This window comes from Coregonus clupeaformis, chromosome 35 (genome assembly GCF_020615455.1).
Source record: "Coregonus clupeaformis isolate EN_2021a chromosome 35, ASM2061545v1, whole genome shotgun sequence".
NCBI lineage: Eukaryota > Metazoa > Chordata > Actinopteri > Salmoniformes > Salmonidae > Coregonus > Coregonus clupeaformis.
Window position 1 is genome coordinate 23,935,036 of NC_059226.1, and position 17,017 is coordinate 23,952,052.

The following is a 17,017-nucleotide window of genomic DNA, read 5'->3' on the forward strand; positions in this document are numbered from 1 at the left end:
GACAGTCTGCACTTTAACCTTATAGTCATTGTATCATTTCAAATCCAAAGTGCTGGAGTACAGATTCAAAAGAAGAAAATATATACTAAGTATATATAAAAATTAAGATCTGATCATTTGAACATTTATTCACATGACTTGGTTCATGAAATGTGTATAAGACAGTAAACCCATATGTCTAAAGTCTAAATATATAGTACAATATCAAAAACTGACATTGTAGACAAATGCTTTGGCCGGTAAAAAAATTAAATAAAAATTCAGATTTGTCCATCAGTAAGCTCAGAGAACAAGTGTACCAAAGGAAATTATACATTTCTGTTATGGACATGAATAGGTTAAATCTGATTGGGTTTATGAATAATAAACCAGTAGCATACATGTTTTTCTTTGGCATTTCATTCATTGAGGGTGCATAATCCTCCCGTCAGGGTTTTGAGTTGCCAATAGAACACTTTCTCTCTTCACTTTCGAATCCCTATTTGGCCCAGTAAAGGGAATGCAAATGTACTAACGTTACTCTCTATGCATTGCAAGTTGTTCATATTTACAGTACACTGCCTAGTATTACAGGAACAGAACACAATTATAAATTGCTCACATATTTTCCTTGTTCTGTAGGGAACCACACAAGGGGTAGGTCTTATGGTTTGACACAGACTACCTTAGCGTTTAGACAAGTATTTAACAATGCCTATTCTCCATGCTTTTGGAGTATTAGAGAAGATACCAATTGAAATCTACTCCTATTAAGAATGTTGAGACAAAGGGTGCCGTTGAATTTAGTCACACTCTGTTCAGACAGATGTGTGTAGTGGTTGTCAGACTTGGCTAGAGTAGGATTTGAGTTGTCATCTTCAATGTCTTCCATCCCTGGGCACTCTTCATGAAGCTTTGCTGGTAACAAGTGAAACTGCACACAGTGTTGTGTCAGCAGGATTGAATTCAATTAGGATGTGTGCAGTCATCATAAAAAAGGCTTCTACTACTAACAGCCTTGATACATTTCAATATTTATTTACTGTGCGTTCCAAGTGGTGAAAATGCAACAATTAGTTACTCAGTCACAGTAGCCGCTTTGTTGCAATGTATTGCTCAGCCTTATTCTATCTGCTATTGCTGCTTCTCTTTTATGTTTACTTCTCCTTTCTTACATTGATCAGAAGAGCAAACCCCAGTCTACATGGGGCCAGACTAGGCAACAAGGCCAGGGTCCCATTCAACATAAGAGAGGGAGGATGTTGGAAAGAGTGCAGAGGATAGGAGAGGGTGTGGGGAGATGGCAGAGAACAGTAGAGGAGAGGGAAAGAGTAGCAGTCACAGGAAGGGCATTGTTCTGCTTAACGACCACCTGCCGGCAGGTGAGTCGTCATGTCTCCTGACTACTTCCTTCGCTATCCCTCGTCCTCTCGCTTCCCTCCTGAATACATATTTAACCTCTAGGTCTGAGTATCAGACCATACTGCAAAAAAATAGGTCCTCACTGCTGGTACTGTCAGTGTGCAGACAGCCACTTCTCTTTCCTCTCATTCCCTCTTAAATGTTTGGTGTAGTGCACTATGAAGGGAATAGGGTGCCATTTGGGACACATCCTCTGTCTTATGCAACCCCAGGGTGTCACCACTCCAGCCAATCAGAGAGCAGTGAGGAAGTAGTCTCATGTAAAAGCAATGTTTTTGTTTGAACCACCATTAAAAAATATATATACAGAAAAAGAGAAGAGTTAAATGAGTGTTAGCTGGAGGGGCGATGCTCAGTGTCAGGCTCCTCTGATCACTGCTGACCGGAGGACTGGTTCTATCGGAGGCCTGCAACGTTTTCTACTCGCTGCCTCAGAGATAATTTTGGTCATGTAGTGTATGTGGACACCTGCTTGTCGAACATCTCATTCCAAAATCATGGGCATTAATATGGAGTTGGTCCCCCCTTTGCTGCTATAACAGCCTCCACTCTTCTGGGAAGGTTTTCCACTAGATGTTGGAACATTGCTGAGGGGACTTGCTTCCATTCAGTCACAAGAACATTAGTGAGGTCGGGCACTGATGTTGGGCGATTAAGCCTGGCTCGCAGCCGGCGTTCCAATTCATCCCAAAAGTGTTCGATGGGGTTGAGGTCAGGGCTCTGTGCAGGCCAGTCAAGTTCTTCCACACCAATCTCGACAAACCATTTCTGTATGGACCTCGTTTTGTGCACAGGGGATTTGTCATGCTGAAACAGGAAATGGCCTTCACCAAACTGTTGCCACAAAGTTGGAAGCACAGAATCGTGTAGAATGTGATTGTACGCTATAGCGTTAAGATTTCTCTTCACTGGAACTAAGGTGCCTAGCCCGAACCATGAAAAACAGCCCCAGGCCATTAGTCCTCCTCCACCAAATGTTACAGTTGGCACTATGCATTGGGGCAGGTATCGTTCTCCTGGCATCCGCCAAACCCAGATTAGTCTGTTGGACTGCCAGATGGTGAAGCGTGATTCATCACTCCAGAGAACGCGTTTCAACTGCTCCATGGAAACCCATTTCATGAATCTCTCAACAAACGGTTATTGTGCCGACTTTGCTTCCAGAGGCAGTTTGGAACTCGGATGATTTTTACGCGCTTCAGCACTCGGCGGTCTCGTTCTGTGAGCTTGTGTGGCCTACCACTTCGAGGCTGAGCCGTTTTGCTCCTAGAAGTTTCCACTTCACAATAACAGCACTTTATAGTTGACCGAGGCAGCTCTAGCAGGGCAGAAATTTGACAAACTGACTTGTTGGAAAGGTGGCATCCTATGACGGTGCGACGTTGAAAGTCACTGAGCTCTTCAGTAAGGCCAATCTACTGCCAATGTTTATGGAGATTGCATAGCTGTTTATGCTTGATTTTATACACCTGTCAGCAACAGGTGTGGCTGAAATAGCCAAATCCACTAATCTGAAGGGTCCACATACTTTTGTATATATCGTGTATTTTTGTTCAGTAATATAGGTCCAAGCAATCTATACAATTATTAAGATCTGATCATTTGAACATATTTACATGACCGGATTCATGAAATATGTTTAAAAAAAACAGTAACCCCGTGTGTCCAAAGACTAAATATAGTACAATACAGAAACAGCTGTAGTTCACAAACAATGAGTTGAATCCTATATTTGGCATATAACAGGTCACTTGTATTTACTATGTTAACACAGTTGTTGCTCCTAGAAGTTTCCACTTCACAATAACAGCACTTATAGTTGACCGAGGCAGCTCTAGCAGGGCAGAAATTTGACAAACTGACTTGTTGGAAAGGTGGCATCCTATGACGGTGCCACATTGAAAGTCTACAGAGCTCTACAGCAAGGCCATTCTACTGCCAATGTTTGTCTATGGAGATTGCATGTCTGTGTGCTCAATAATATACACCTGTCAGCAACAGGTGTGGCTGAAATGGCCGAATCCACTAATTTGAAAGAGTGTCCACATACTTTTGTATATTGATTTTATTTATTTATTTTTGGTCATTTAGCAGACGCTCTTATCCAGAGCGACTTACAGGAGCAATTAGGGTTAAGTGCCTTGCTCAAGGGCACATCGACAGATTTTTCACCTAGTCGGCTCGGGGATTAGAACCAGCGACCTTTCAATTACTGGCCCAAAGCTCTTAACCACTAAGTATATATAGTGTACAGCCAATTGGCTTTTTTTTCCCAGCCAAACATTAGCCTGAATGTGCACTGTAGGGTGGATAACATTCTAGGACATTGGCTAACAGTCATGCGTTTGCTTACGCACATTCATACGAGTGTATGAAAATGTAATTACTAAGTATAAATAATGGGATTTTCCATAGTTTATACGCTTTAATCTAGAAAACAGTGAAGCATATTCAGGACGCACACACTCATGTCTCTGTGGAGAGATGTGATTTTTGCTATTTGAAGCATTTTTTCTAATTCAAGATAACAATGAAACGTCAAGCCTTTGATTATATTCCAGCAATGACAGGAATCAAAATGACCTTTAAAATAAAATAGATACTTTATTGTCCATTTTGGACAGTTTTAATGATGGTTGATTTATTGTTTGTATGATTGACATGAGCTGTTTTTATTAGATGGATGTTATAGCTAGTGATGTCACATACAGTGTATTGAATGAAATAAGAATCATGAAGACTGTTTCTCATGGTTGGAATTATTAACGGTATTTGTGCGTCTGCATGCATGGTTAGCCGGCTGTGGTGTAAGGGTGTGTTTGTGTGAAACTGAGCTATAATAAGCAGACATGGTGATGTCCTACCTTACATGTTATTTATATCCGCTTTAAGACACAGTGTGCTGCTACTAGTAAAACTGCAGAGAAGACATGATCCATACACCATCATGCATGATGAACGAAACACTCACCCTCACACTCACAGATGCACTTAGGTGACTCCCGTTATTCTGCATGCATAATTCCATCATGGTCCATGATGTTCATAAGCTTAGCCACATACAGACACAGTCAGTCCATTTATGACCACAGGGAAGGACTGAGAATAATTATTTCACCATGTACAACACTTCAGTGGTAAGGATGTACAGTGTTTTGCTCAAGAGACCAGATATATTTCGCAATCATGCTGGTTGATTATTTGGTAAAGGAAGGTTCAGGAAACACTTTCAACAATTAATACCTAGTTAACATTGCATTAAAGAAGATTAGGGTGGTATACTATGAGAATATGAGAACAACAGCAATTATTGTTTATTATCTTAGCATTAAATTCAATTTGAGGCTGTAATGAGGGTAATTTTGTTCAGCCCATACATCTTGGTTACATAATGGGGTGTTGTGACTAGAAGGAAGGGGAGGAAGCCAGACAGGAAGTGAAAAGGGAAGAGAGTGAAAGTGGGGTTCCTGTACAGTTAGTTGCACAGACAAACACCCAGCATCAGACTAAACACGTTCAACTCCACTATAAAAACACAACAATTGACTTCAACCAGATGTAAACTACTCAGGATAACACCTAACTCTCAAAGTCCTCCTGACTTCAGAGCCTGGAATGGCTCTTTTGATGTTGTCAGCACAATGCCTCGATAATGAAGGGGGCTGTGCTTTTACTTGTTGGCTCTCCTCTGTGTCTTTCTCACTCAAACACCCACAGCCCCGAGAGCCGCCCCCTTCCATTACAATGGTTGGATTTTCAAATCAACCCCCAAGGAAGAAAAAAACAAACGTTTGAGAGAACCAATCAAACCCGTCAAACAATTTCCGAGCGAACATCACATTAATAAACAACCTCCTTTCCAAACCAGTGTGGTCACAGATCTCCCTGAGGCTAGATGTAAACAACACTGATGGCAGATTAACATGTAACAGGAATAGCATAGCATCAAAGAGTTCTCAAAACACCTCTCACCTTCAAAATACTAAAAAGTGAGGCACAGTAATTGGCCCACCTGTGATAGGTCTTCATTAGCATTTCTCTTCCACCATTGGAAGCTTCTGACCCTTACAAGTCAGCTACACTACACGTGTTGCCAGCATCATTGTATCAATGTGACGTTCTACCTGCTACACCAGAGACCAACCCCCCCCCCAAAAAAAAATGTCATCAGCGAGGGGGTTGAAGGCCGGTGATGCAGGAGCTCATGCAGATAAATAGGGCTTTTGGCTCTGACCTCATCGCCCTCCCGCTCCTTTCTCCTCACTGATAGACAGGCGCTGGTACCGCACCGCCCAAGGAGGTCACGTAACCTTCCCGGAGGCTAGGGGGCACGGGGGTAGCGTCCTAGGGGTGTGGGGGCAACAGCGACGTGCCCATGCTCAACGAGGTGAACTGAGGCTTGTGCCGGTACTATGAGGCTGACCTGGGGCCAACTGACCTGACCCGCCCGGTCAGAACACACACTGTGCATTGCAGCGTGGGAGAGAGAGAGGGCTAATGTGTGACTGACAATCTAGCTAGCACTCTCTTTTTCGCTGTCTCTTGTCTGCTCTGAATGCAGAGGCAGGTTACATGTCACTTCTCTACACAGAAGGTAGGTACTGTAAGTACCTTATGAAAGCTCAACAATACATGCCTTTTTCAATAGACCGGGAAGCAATATCTAGTGACTGGAGTAATTCTCAAACAGTGGAAAATCACATTACAGGGAGAACCCTTCGACGTCTCCATTCCATTCCCACCTTGTGACTATGTCGGACCATGAAAATGGAAACCTGCTATTTGACTCATGAATGACTACAGGCATACTGATATGCTATTGCTTTTGACTACTCAAGTGTAAAATGTAAAGTACATTATGAAGTCATTGCCTGTTACATGAGGACATAATAAGCTTCTAGCCACTTGTTTTTTAATAATCAGCATGAACATACACTTTGAATGTCTTCTCTCTCTCCAGCGCTGAAAAGTCCAGCTGCCTTCCACGAACAGAGACGAAGTTTAGAGCGAGCGCGGGTGAGTTTCCCTTCATACTCTTCCCACTCTTTGTGGTTTCTGTCAGATGAACACTTTTTTAAACTGACTCTCAAAGGTGAACTGGTTCAAAACAGAATAATTTATCCCCTTCTCTCTTCCTCTTCTCTCTTCCTCTTCTCCCCACTCCCAGACTGAAGACTACCTAAAGAGGAAGATCCGAAGTCGGCCGGAGAGGTCGGAGCTGGTCAGGATGCACATTCTGGAGGGTGAGTTTCTCTGACTGTGCCCCCTTCCTGAGCCATAAGGTGCTGCACCTAAAAAAATGTAGGCTACAAAATAAATTCCCACAATAGTTTGCTCTTCCATTCCATAACTGGTAGCTGTGCTGTGTGTGTTTACCTTCGTATCTGCATCATTACATAAGCATTTGATTTCCTGGTTCCCTGATAAAGATCACGTGCCTGATGGTTGTTGGCTGGCTAACCCGCTGTGTGCTGTGTGTTCAGAGACGTCGGCGGAACCCTCCCTCCAGGCCAAACAGCTGCAGCTGAAGAGGGCCCGTTTGGCTGACGACCTCAACGACAAGATCTCCCACCGGCCCGGCCCCATGGAGCTCATCCACAAGAACATTCTGCCGGTGCACAGCAGCCTCAAACAGGCCATCATAGGTAACTAAAGCAGCAGCATCAAACAGGCCATCATAGGTAACTAAAGCAGCAGCATCAAACAGGCCATCATAGGTAACTAAAGCAGCAGCATCAAACAGGCCATCATAGGTAACTAAAGCAGCAGCATCAAACAGGCCATCATAGGTAACTAAAGCAGCAGCATCAAACAGGCCATCATAGGTAACTAAAGCAGCAGCCTCAAACAGACACAATACCGCTCCATATTATGTAGCCACACTAGCAAATGAGCTCTCATGATCACTACTACCCTATTATATAGTTTCAACAGCATCAAACAGGTAAGAAGTCCACCATTCCAGAAACCCCATGTTTCCAATTGCCACAATTCACAAAGTAGCTCACTAGCATGACGTGCACATCTGCCGAATAAGCTAAAATAGTCCACCCAGTGAAACTCTATATGAAGGTCATCAGGAACAGGTACTGCAGACTTGAACAAAATCATATATGAACCCTGCTCACAACGGACCCAGTCAGACGTCATATTCATATTCATACTGTGCACGTGTGTGTGTCTGTGTATGTATGTGTGTTAACTTGAGAACCTCTGATAGTCCCTCCTGGCCATCTCCTCCTCCAGCCATAATGAACATATTGATGTTCACATTGGTATTCTCCCACCGTGCCCATCTAGAAGGGCCCTGCCTGGCTTCAGATGCATGGAGATATCATCGTTAACCTTACATGTGCATTTACACATATACTGTAAATTCATGACTGTCTGATGAGCAGGGGCCAACCTCATTGCCCACCTCTCCACCGCGGGCCCCTCATGGGCGCTAGTTTCGCGAATTAACCAAGTTATATTAATCATACTAATGTTTGTTTGCATCGGTGCGTGCACGGTTCACAGAAACAGATTGATTCAATTTCACATAACATTATAAAATGTGAGAAAGTGTCAGTTTTTGTGTGTGGGTGGGTGTGTGCACGCATCAGGACATGACTTGGCACAATTGGTTGGGTTAGATATAAAGGAAATGTATTGCCACACCAAAGAGTAACATAACAGGTAGTCTCTACTGTGGTGTTAAACCGTGAGATAAATGAAATTCTGGAAAATAGATTGATTGCTGTGAAGATGAAAGTAAAGATGTCTGAGCGTCAGATTCCAGCATGGTTCAATCTCAGGGGATTGCCTGGCTGTCGGCGGTTCTTAATAACAACAATCAAATTACAGGCAGTAATATCCACACAGAGAACAGGGACATAACCTAAACCTGTGCTGCTTTCCACACTCAGCCACACACACACGGTGGTGCAAAGGGGAAGCCATCACATGATTGGTTCAGGAAGATAATAAATCAAACCCCATATTGGTTATTCATCATCTCCCACTGATGGTAAATTAATAGCCAACGGTGCTCGCTGAGCGCTCCAACTGCCTGCCGTCAGTAAATAAAAGATCCATAATGGTCTTTATCAAAGACATGGGGATGTACCAGCCATATACAATGTGATGATAAAGCCCCGGGCCCAGCAGGCCTCCACCTCTTCCTGCTGCCACTGCAGGCACCTCTGTTGATGCTGACTGACTGACTAAACAGACTGACTGGCTGCTGAGAGGAATGATGACATGGCTAATGTTGACACAAAGCCTGGCTTTTTTTTACATGGCTCTCTCACACTACATCACAACAACGAAGACGAGGTACAGTGGGGAAAAAAAGTATTTAGTCAGCCACCAATTGTGCAAGTTCTCCCACTTAAAAAGATGAGAGAGGCCTGTACTTTTCATAATAGGTACACGCCAACTATGACAGACAAAATGAGAATTTTCTTTCCAGAAAATCACATTGTAGGATTTTTTATGAATTTATTTGCAAATTATGGTGGAAAACAAGTATTTGGTCAATAACAAAAGTTTCTCAATACTTTGTTATATACCCTTTGTTGGCAATGACACAGGTCAAACGTTTTCTGTAAGTCTTCACAAGGTTTTCACACACTGTTGCTTGTATTTTGGCCCATTCCTCCATGCAGATCTCCTCTAGAGCAGTGATGTTTTGGGGCTGTCACTGGGCAACACGGACTTTCAACTCCCTCCAAAGATTTTCTATGGGGTTGAGATCTGGAGACTGGCTAGGCCACTCCAGGACCTTGAAATGCTTCTTACGAAGCCACTCCTTCGTTGCCCGGGCGGTGTGTTTGGGATCCCAGCCACGTTTCATCTTCAATGCCCATGCTGATGGAAGGAGGTTTTCACTCAATCTCACGATACATGGCCCCATTCATTCTTTCCTTTACACGGATCAGTCGTCCTGGTCCCTTTGCAGAAAAACAGCCCCAAAGCATGATGTTTCCACCCCCATGCTTCACAGTAGGTATGGTGTTCTTTGGATGCAACTCAGCATTCTTTGTCCTCCAAACACGACGAGTTGAGTTTTTACCAAAAAGTTATATTTTGGTTTCATCTGACCATATGACATTCTCCCAATCCTCTTCTGGATCATCCAAATGCACTCTAGCAAACTTCAGACGGGCCTGGACATGTACTGGCTTAAGCAGGGGGGACACGTCTGGCACTGCAGGATTTAAGTCCCTGGCGGCGTAGTGTGTTACTGATGGTAGGCTTTGTTACTTTGGTCCCAGCTCTCTGCAGGTCATTCACTAGGTCCCCCGTGTGGTTCTGGGATTTTTGCTCACCGTTCTTGTGATCATTTTGACCCCACGGGGGTGAGATCTTGCGTGGAGCCCCAGATCGAAGGGAGATGATCAGTGGTCTTGTATGTCTTCCATTTCCTAATAATTGCTCCCACAGTTGATTTCTTCAAACCAAGCTGCTTACCTATTGCAGATTCAGTCTTCCCAGCCTGGTGCAGGTCTACAATTTTGTTTCTGGTGTCCTTTGACAGCTCTTTGGCCTTGGCCATAGTGGAGTTTGGAGTGTGACTGTTTGAGGTTGTGGACAGGTGTCTTTTATACTGATAACAAGTTCAAACAGGTGCCATTAATACAGATAACGAGTGGAGGACAGAGGAGCCTCTTAAAGAAGAAGTTACAGGTCTGTGAGAGCCAGAAATCTTGCTTGTTTGTAGGTGACCAAATACTTATTTTCCACCATAATTTGCAAATAAATTCTTTAAAAATCCTACAATGTGATTTTCTGGATTTTTTTTCTCTCAATTTGTCTGTCATAGTTGACGTGTACCTATGATGAAAATTACAGGCCTCTCTCATCTTTTTAAGTGGGAGAACTTGCACAATTGGTGGCTGACTAAATACTTTTTTTCCCCACTGTAGATTGTTGCTTTATACGAACTGTCACTGGTGGCTCATTATTGTACTTTCTAACACTTTATCTCCCTCTTTTTTTCCCACTTCTCTCTTTTCACTCTTTCGTTCTGTCGGTCTTCTCTTTATCCCTCTTTCTCTCCCTCAGAGACAGACTTCCCCAAGGTCGCTGGGGAGATCTCCTCCTTTGATGAGGACAGTAGTGATACTCTCTCTCCTGATCAGCCCATTGGTCAGGACTCTCCCCTGGGCCCCGGCCCTATGCCCTCTCCCCCCGACGCCCTGGCTTGCAACAGCACCCCCTCCCCCACACAGTTTCTCACTCAGGTTCCTCCGCCACCCCCTCCTCTTCCTCCCTTCTATGGGTCCTGCCAACCGCTGAAGTTGAGCAATGGGACATCAGTTCTGAGAACCGCCCCTGCACTGATCAAGGTTAGTGGCAGCTGTCACGGCTAATTATGAGTATTGTACCAAAGCCCATTGTATTTGTATTATTAGTTTAGCATTACTTCTATTGTTTACAGTAGGCTAGTCCAGTGTTTAATCTACTACATCTCACTGATCTTTCTCCCTGCAGTCCCAGCCTAAACCCACCTCAGAGCGCCCCCCTCAGCGATCCAAGAAGGCCAAGGACAACAAGCCCAAGGTGAGGAAGCTGAAGTACCACCAGTACATCCCCCCGGACCAGAAGGCTGACCACGAGCCTCCCCCTCAGCTGGACTCCACCTACGCCAAGATCCTCCACCAGCAGCAGCTCTTCCTCCAGCTGCAGATCCTCAACCAACAACAGCAACACTACAACTACCACACCATCCTTCCTGCACCACCCAAGTGAGTGTGTGTGTTTGCGCATGTGTGTATACAACTGCTTCACATACCCACCAACTCCAGCCTGTATCCTATCATCATCTTTTTTCTCTCCAGACCCCCAACAGATCAACCACCTCCCACCAATGGCCCCTCTCCTTCTCTGGCCGTGCCCACCCCCTCGACATCCTCCTCCAGTCAAAGTGCAACAATCCGGCAGAATGTCACACATGTGGGAGGGGCCACACCAGGTTCTTTGCCTCCTAACCTGGACGACCTGAAGGTCAGTAAAAGCCGTTGCAGTTGTCAAGAGTTGACTGTGTTGACAAAACCAACTGTCTAAACATTTCACATTCTGACACCTTCTTTTGTCCTCCAGGTGGCTGAACTGAAGCATGAGCTCAAACTGCGGAGCTTGCCTGTATCAGGCACCAAGAATGACCTCATCGAGCGGTTGAGGAACTACCAGGCTCAGCAGAACAGGGGTGGAGGTGGTGGTAGTGCAACAACTACAACAGCAGGGGGTGCCACAGGGTCAGGTGCCGGAGCTCCTAAAACCAACCACCCAACAAAACAACAACAAAAACAACTACTACTACTACAACAGCAGCAACAGCAACTTTCCCAACACCAGACCCAGTCCTCTGTGGTCCACCATTCAAGAGATGCAGGTGTGGTAACCTTGGCAACCTTCCCGTTCGTGGCCACTGCTCCACAGCAGATCATGCACTTTGGCAGCACTAGCTCCTCCCCACCTGTCTCTCCTGCCCCCTCAGACCGCTCGCTAGCTGGGATGAGCCCAGACGAGACGAGCTGTAATGGAGACGCATTTGGGGAGATGGTAGGTCTCCTTTCTTTACAAGTCTATGCTAGATGTGTTCTTACTTTGTTTTTTAATGGTTTTTATAGTGCACAGATATCAGATATCAAATCAGTTTTTATGGTTTGAATCTTGAGACTCTACTTTTCTCTTTCCAAATAGGTAAGCTCTCCCCTCACCCAGCTCAGCCTTCATCCTTCCCCCCAGCACCTTGCCACTGTCAAAGAGGAGTTGAGTGGCTCGGCCCCCACAGCCTGCCAGTTCTCCAAAGCTGCTCTGCAGAAACGCCTGCTGATGCCCACAGCCATGCAAGTAGCACCCCCCTCTGTGAACAAGGACCAGATGCTGCAGGAGAAGGACAAGCAGATCGAGGAGCTGACGTGCATGCTGAGGCAGAAACAGCGGCTGGTGGAGACCCTGCGCTTCCAGCTGGAGCAGGGCAAGAGAGGGTGCCGGGACGCCCCCCCAGAACCCCTGGGCCTCGTCAGGGTGAAGGAAGAGCCACCAGACATCCCCAGCATCCCCTCCACATTTTGCCCCATTGGCCACTCCCCGACCCCTCCCCAGTGCCACATGGAGGTCACCAAGATGACCATCAAGCAGGAGGTCGGGGACGTGGAAGAGGCCGTGGAGCCATCCTTGGAAGCCCCACCTCAGCAGGTCCAGGTGCAGTTGGAGCAGATCCAGGCGCAGCAGCGGTCGCAGCTGGAACAGCTGAAGCTGCAGCAGACGCAGCAGATCAACGCGCTGCAGCTGGCCCAGCAGCAGGCCCTGCAGCAGCTGCTCCTACAGCAGAACCAGCAGAATCTGCAGAAACAACGCTCACAGCAGAGGAAGAAGAAGTCCCACAAGCAACAGCTCAAACAACAGCAGCAACAGCTACTGTCCCAACAGCAGATACAATCAAAGAACCAACAGCTGTTACAGTCAAAGCATCAACATCAGCAGATATTGCAGGCACAACAACAGCAGCTGAAGTCACAACAGGTCAGTGGCAGTCAAACCAACTCAATGGCTAGTCACAATAAGAGCTGCTGATAGTGACAGAAAAACAAATGCGATCCCAGTCAAAATAGTCTGTCACCTTGTGTTAGTCTCTCACTGACTAATGCTGTTGGTCTCTTCCAGGTGTCTCAGATGTTCCTCAATCAGCAGTCGGGCTCCACCACTTCCTTCCCCTTGGATCTCCTCAAGACACACTCCACACCTACCCTGGTGACAGACAGCAACGGCAACCATTTCCTCATCGCACTGACCAATCACTGTGCCGAGAGCCAAGGGAGTGATACGCCACAAGGCACTCCACAGGGCAAAGCAACCAATCACATCACACTGCAGGTAAACATTTCAATCCCTTTTTCACTCAAACCTAATGTTTTTGTTTAGGGACATACCCCTTGTGCTGCTTACTTTTCTTCTCACACTATTTCTCTCCTTGGTCTAACCAGAGACTGCAGTCAACTCCCACCAAGCTGCCCAGCCAATCCCCTCTTCAGTTGTCCAGCAGTGACACCCAATCAAAACCGACAACTCAACCAGGCCATGTGAAACTGCAAACCAGAAAGGTAAGGGAAAGGTTATAAAAGTCATTTCATCTACTTGATATGTAGGATGTCCATTCAACAGCGGTCAATGGAGCCTCCATTATGGTGGTGACTGGCTTGTTGCTAATGTCCCATTTAAATGCGAGAGTCATTCAGAATTGCCTCGATGACTCCAATAACCATCTGTGTTATGAATTAATGATGTATAACCTGTAAGACACTGATAGCATCCTTGATAAGAGAGCTGTTAACTAATGTAAAGAAATAGTGGTTATTATTCTGGTAATTACTGTAATGAAATTCCTCATCTTTGTGCTTTCAGCTCATTTGCATCTCAGCTAATTAAGATTTATCTCCCATTTTGCTTAGGGACAGAAGACTGGGCTGCAGGTGTCAACCAATCACTCCCCAGGGGTCACTCTCTCCTTCTCTGCCCCGCCCAATCTCCAGCCTTTCTTCCCCAATGATGACTCCTCCCCTTCTGAAAAAGACACCTCCCCCTCTCCTCCAGCTCAAACTGTAATTGTGAACTTGTTAAAAGTTGTACTGTAGTTGCAGTTCTCTAAAGGGACAAGTTAATAGTATACATTTTTAGGACATGAGAACAAACCGTTATTTTTATATTTCCATCAGGAGGATTTGAGTCCAGGTCTGGACCATGAACCCCTGTTCAGCCCTCCTTCTCCCAAACGGACACCCTCCCCTAACCCACCGGATGACAAGGTAACCCACGCCGTCTGGCTGCATCACTGTTTCCATGTTTGTGTCTCAGAGGTCTCATTATGGCCAACCATGCCAAGACTCTTGCTCCTCTGTATTCTGTATCCACCTCTCACCTCAGTGGCTGTGTCAGGACATACTATTATCCCTCTGTCCCGCAGGATAATGGATCCACCCAGCATATGGACGACCTCTTCGACATCCTGATTCAGACTGGAGGTGAGTGTTGAATGCCGATAGAGAAGGAGAGCTCCTCCTGGTTTCCTGATTCAATATTTGTCTCCTACTTATGATTTACATTTCTTCTATCTCCTCCTCTCCCAGAAATCTCAGCCACCTTCAAACCAGCGCCCGACCCGTCCCTGTCGCGACTGCGCCCCAACACCCCTTCCCCTTCCCTCTCTCAGGCGCCCTCCCCTCTCCAGCTGCAACTCCACTTTTCGCCCCCCACCCCTCCCGAACCCGAGACCCCCCAGCCGGTCCCAGGGGAGGAGGAGGAGGAGGGAGGAGGAGGAGGAGCTGCAGGTGCCGGCCACCGTTGACCAGGACGTTAGCAATACAGGAAGTGGACGTCTGGAGGACTTCCTGGAGAGCACCACGGGCAATCCCCTCCTGGGGTTGGAGCCTGACGGGCCCCTGACCCTGATTGACGACCTCCACAGTCAAATGCTGAGCACCCCCAGCATCCTGGACCACACGTCCTCCCACATGGACACCTATGAGCTGTCGGGCTACACGGCCAACCCCCCTGGCCTGGACTTCGGAGACCATGCCCTGGACAGCATGGACTGGCTGGATATCACCATGGGAGGGGCGAGCAGCGAGGTCCCAGGACTCGCCCCACTGGGTCCCCTTGGCCCCCACACGCCCCCCAGCGTCTTCTCAGCAGAGTTTCTGGACAGTTCAGACCTGCAGCTCCACTGGGACTCCTGCTTATAGCCCTGGGCAGTCTTACAGTGTCATCCACACGGATGGATGCTGATGTTACTTTGTAAAGCACTCTCTCTCTTTTCTCAACGTGCAACGACTCAAAAACACACTGGCTTGTTAAACTCTACTGCACTCTGAACTCAGTCCCTCTTACTGACATACACTTTGATAGACTTATTATGTGTAGACCCTTACGTTCTATAAGGCAGGCCCTCTTACACGCGTAGCTTATACAGTAATACCTTTGTTAACAAACCCTGTGGATCGGCGGGAACTAACTTTGTTTTGAATTTAGGAACCAGTCGATGACAGGAGTTGCTGATGCTCCTTCATCTGAGCCAGTCAGCAGCTTACCATAGCTACCTATCTAGACTATTATCTATGTTTATTATTGCCCTTAGTAGTAATAGTATGGAGATATTGTAACAATGTTGAACCAATGATGTGATAACAAGACCATAATCATGTCTGTCTAGCAGCTTTAGGGTTTAAAAAACCACAACCTACTTATTTTCATTAAAACTTTAGAGGAGATGATCAGGGAAGACAAGGTGAAGGAGAATGAAGTAGCTATTTGTTAGCAAGAATGCATGCAGGTGTCCTCCAGGATGGGAGTCAGACCATGGCTCCAGTGTAGCAGTCTGGTGACCGCAGCTCTGACTGAGTAGGATAACTGCAGGAGGAGCCTGGTACAGAGGAGAGAGACACAGACAGTGATATTTGACTATGATATATTTTTGCCCATTATATGGGATGTATTTTAGGATATATATGAAGATGCCAGGAAACATGATTTCATGTTTTAGAACACATGGTCTTACTCTCTTAGCTTTAATGATATTGCTCTAGAACATTATGACAGACGTGATGGGATTTTATATATTTGATAAAAATGAGAACCTGCTTTTTTAAGAGGTTTTACTGCTACGTATTGGACTTTATCTCCTCTGGACGTACGTTCATTTTCATATACGCGCTGAACTATATGTCAGCTAATACTGTAGCTAAAGTAAGTTAGGGTTAAGAGATTGCAAAGATGGAAATGTTTCTGTTTCATTTGAACCTATATAAGCAATGAAGTATGCAGAGATTACGTGTATACTGTAGTCCACTCCGTCAATTATGTACTGTCAATTATGGTGATGCCTACTGAACCAGGAGCTGCATTGGTGAATCACGAATGCTGTGTTATTATTTTGGATGCCCCTTTACATCAGGATTGTATTATTAATATGTACTGTATCAGTACCTTTGCCAAAATATGTGATTTTTAATAAAGTCCTCCCTATAAATTCTTACTGTAATATACCAATTTAGACACTGAACATGTATTATAACGCACAGTGTTTTCCATTTTAGGTGGTTTACTGTGACATATTCTGTCAAGTGTGAACTCTGTATCCATATCCATTTGCACGGCCTCAGACTAGCACGCACACAACACTGCACACACACATGCGCACATGCTCAATTTGAGCATCGCTTGCTTGTTTGAATGTATTTATCCTTTTCATGGTTTGTTGCATATCACCACAAACATACATTCAGGATATCCTTCTCTCTCACTTCTCCTGTGTTTGTGGTGGGGGTGGTCAGGCAGTTTCTGTCCAGTATATCCTCCTGTTTGACTTTGCCCTTATGGTGGCCTGATTGGTGCTCTTGAATGGCAAACCCCCCATGATAGGAGGATTGTAGACCAGTCAGCCCTGATCTGCTGTATTAGGGATTCTGAAACATTTCAAAACTTGAGGGATTTGGGGATTGCTCTGGGGAGGGAAACTGGTTGGGCTTCTTCATGAATATTTTGACATTTATGTTTTCTTCTTTTTAGAAAATAGTTGATTAAATAAAAATTTGATAAAAATTGTTGTTTACAGTGTGGATGTTTGGGGGGG

At 45.5% G+C, this 17,017-nt stretch overlaps 1 protein-coding gene across 5 annotated transcripts in view; it reads left to right on the forward strand.

The window, feature by feature from the left end:
* Positions 1–15,827, forward strand: part of LOC121550892 (myocardin-related transcription factor A) — a 40,092-nt gene extending 24,265 nt beyond the window's left edge. For 4 of the 5 annotated variants that reach the window (XM_041863304.2, XM_041863305.2, XM_041863306.2 and 1 more), the window contains 14 exons: positions 6,362–6,417; positions 6,569–6,644; positions 6,831–7,046; positions 10,450–10,733; positions 10,879–11,132; positions 11,226–11,391; positions 11,488–11,949; positions 12,091–12,915; positions 13,057–13,266; positions 13,377–13,493; positions 13,842–13,991; positions 14,106–14,195; positions 14,354–14,411; positions 14,517–14,828. In XM_041863304.2, the coding sequence (XP_041719238.2) occupies positions 6,362–6,417; positions 6,569–6,644; positions 6,831–7,046; positions 10,450–10,733; positions 10,879–11,132; positions 11,226–11,391; positions 11,488–11,949; positions 12,091–12,915; positions 13,057–13,266; positions 13,377–13,493; positions 13,842–13,991; positions 14,106–14,195; positions 14,354–14,411; positions 14,517–14,734 (3,182 nt within the window). In that variant the 3' untranslated portion in view covers positions 14,735–14,828. Of the gene's footprint in view, positions 1–6,361; positions 6,418–6,568; positions 6,645–6,830; positions 7,047–10,449; positions 10,734–10,878; positions 11,133–11,225; positions 11,392–11,487; positions 11,950–12,090; positions 12,916–13,056; positions 13,267–13,376; positions 13,494–13,841; positions 13,992–14,105; positions 14,196–14,353; positions 14,412–14,516 lie in introns of all 5 variants that reach the window. The other variant, XM_045210952.1, reaches the window with a different exon arrangement.
* Positions 15,828–17,017: the final 1,190 nt, after the last annotated feature.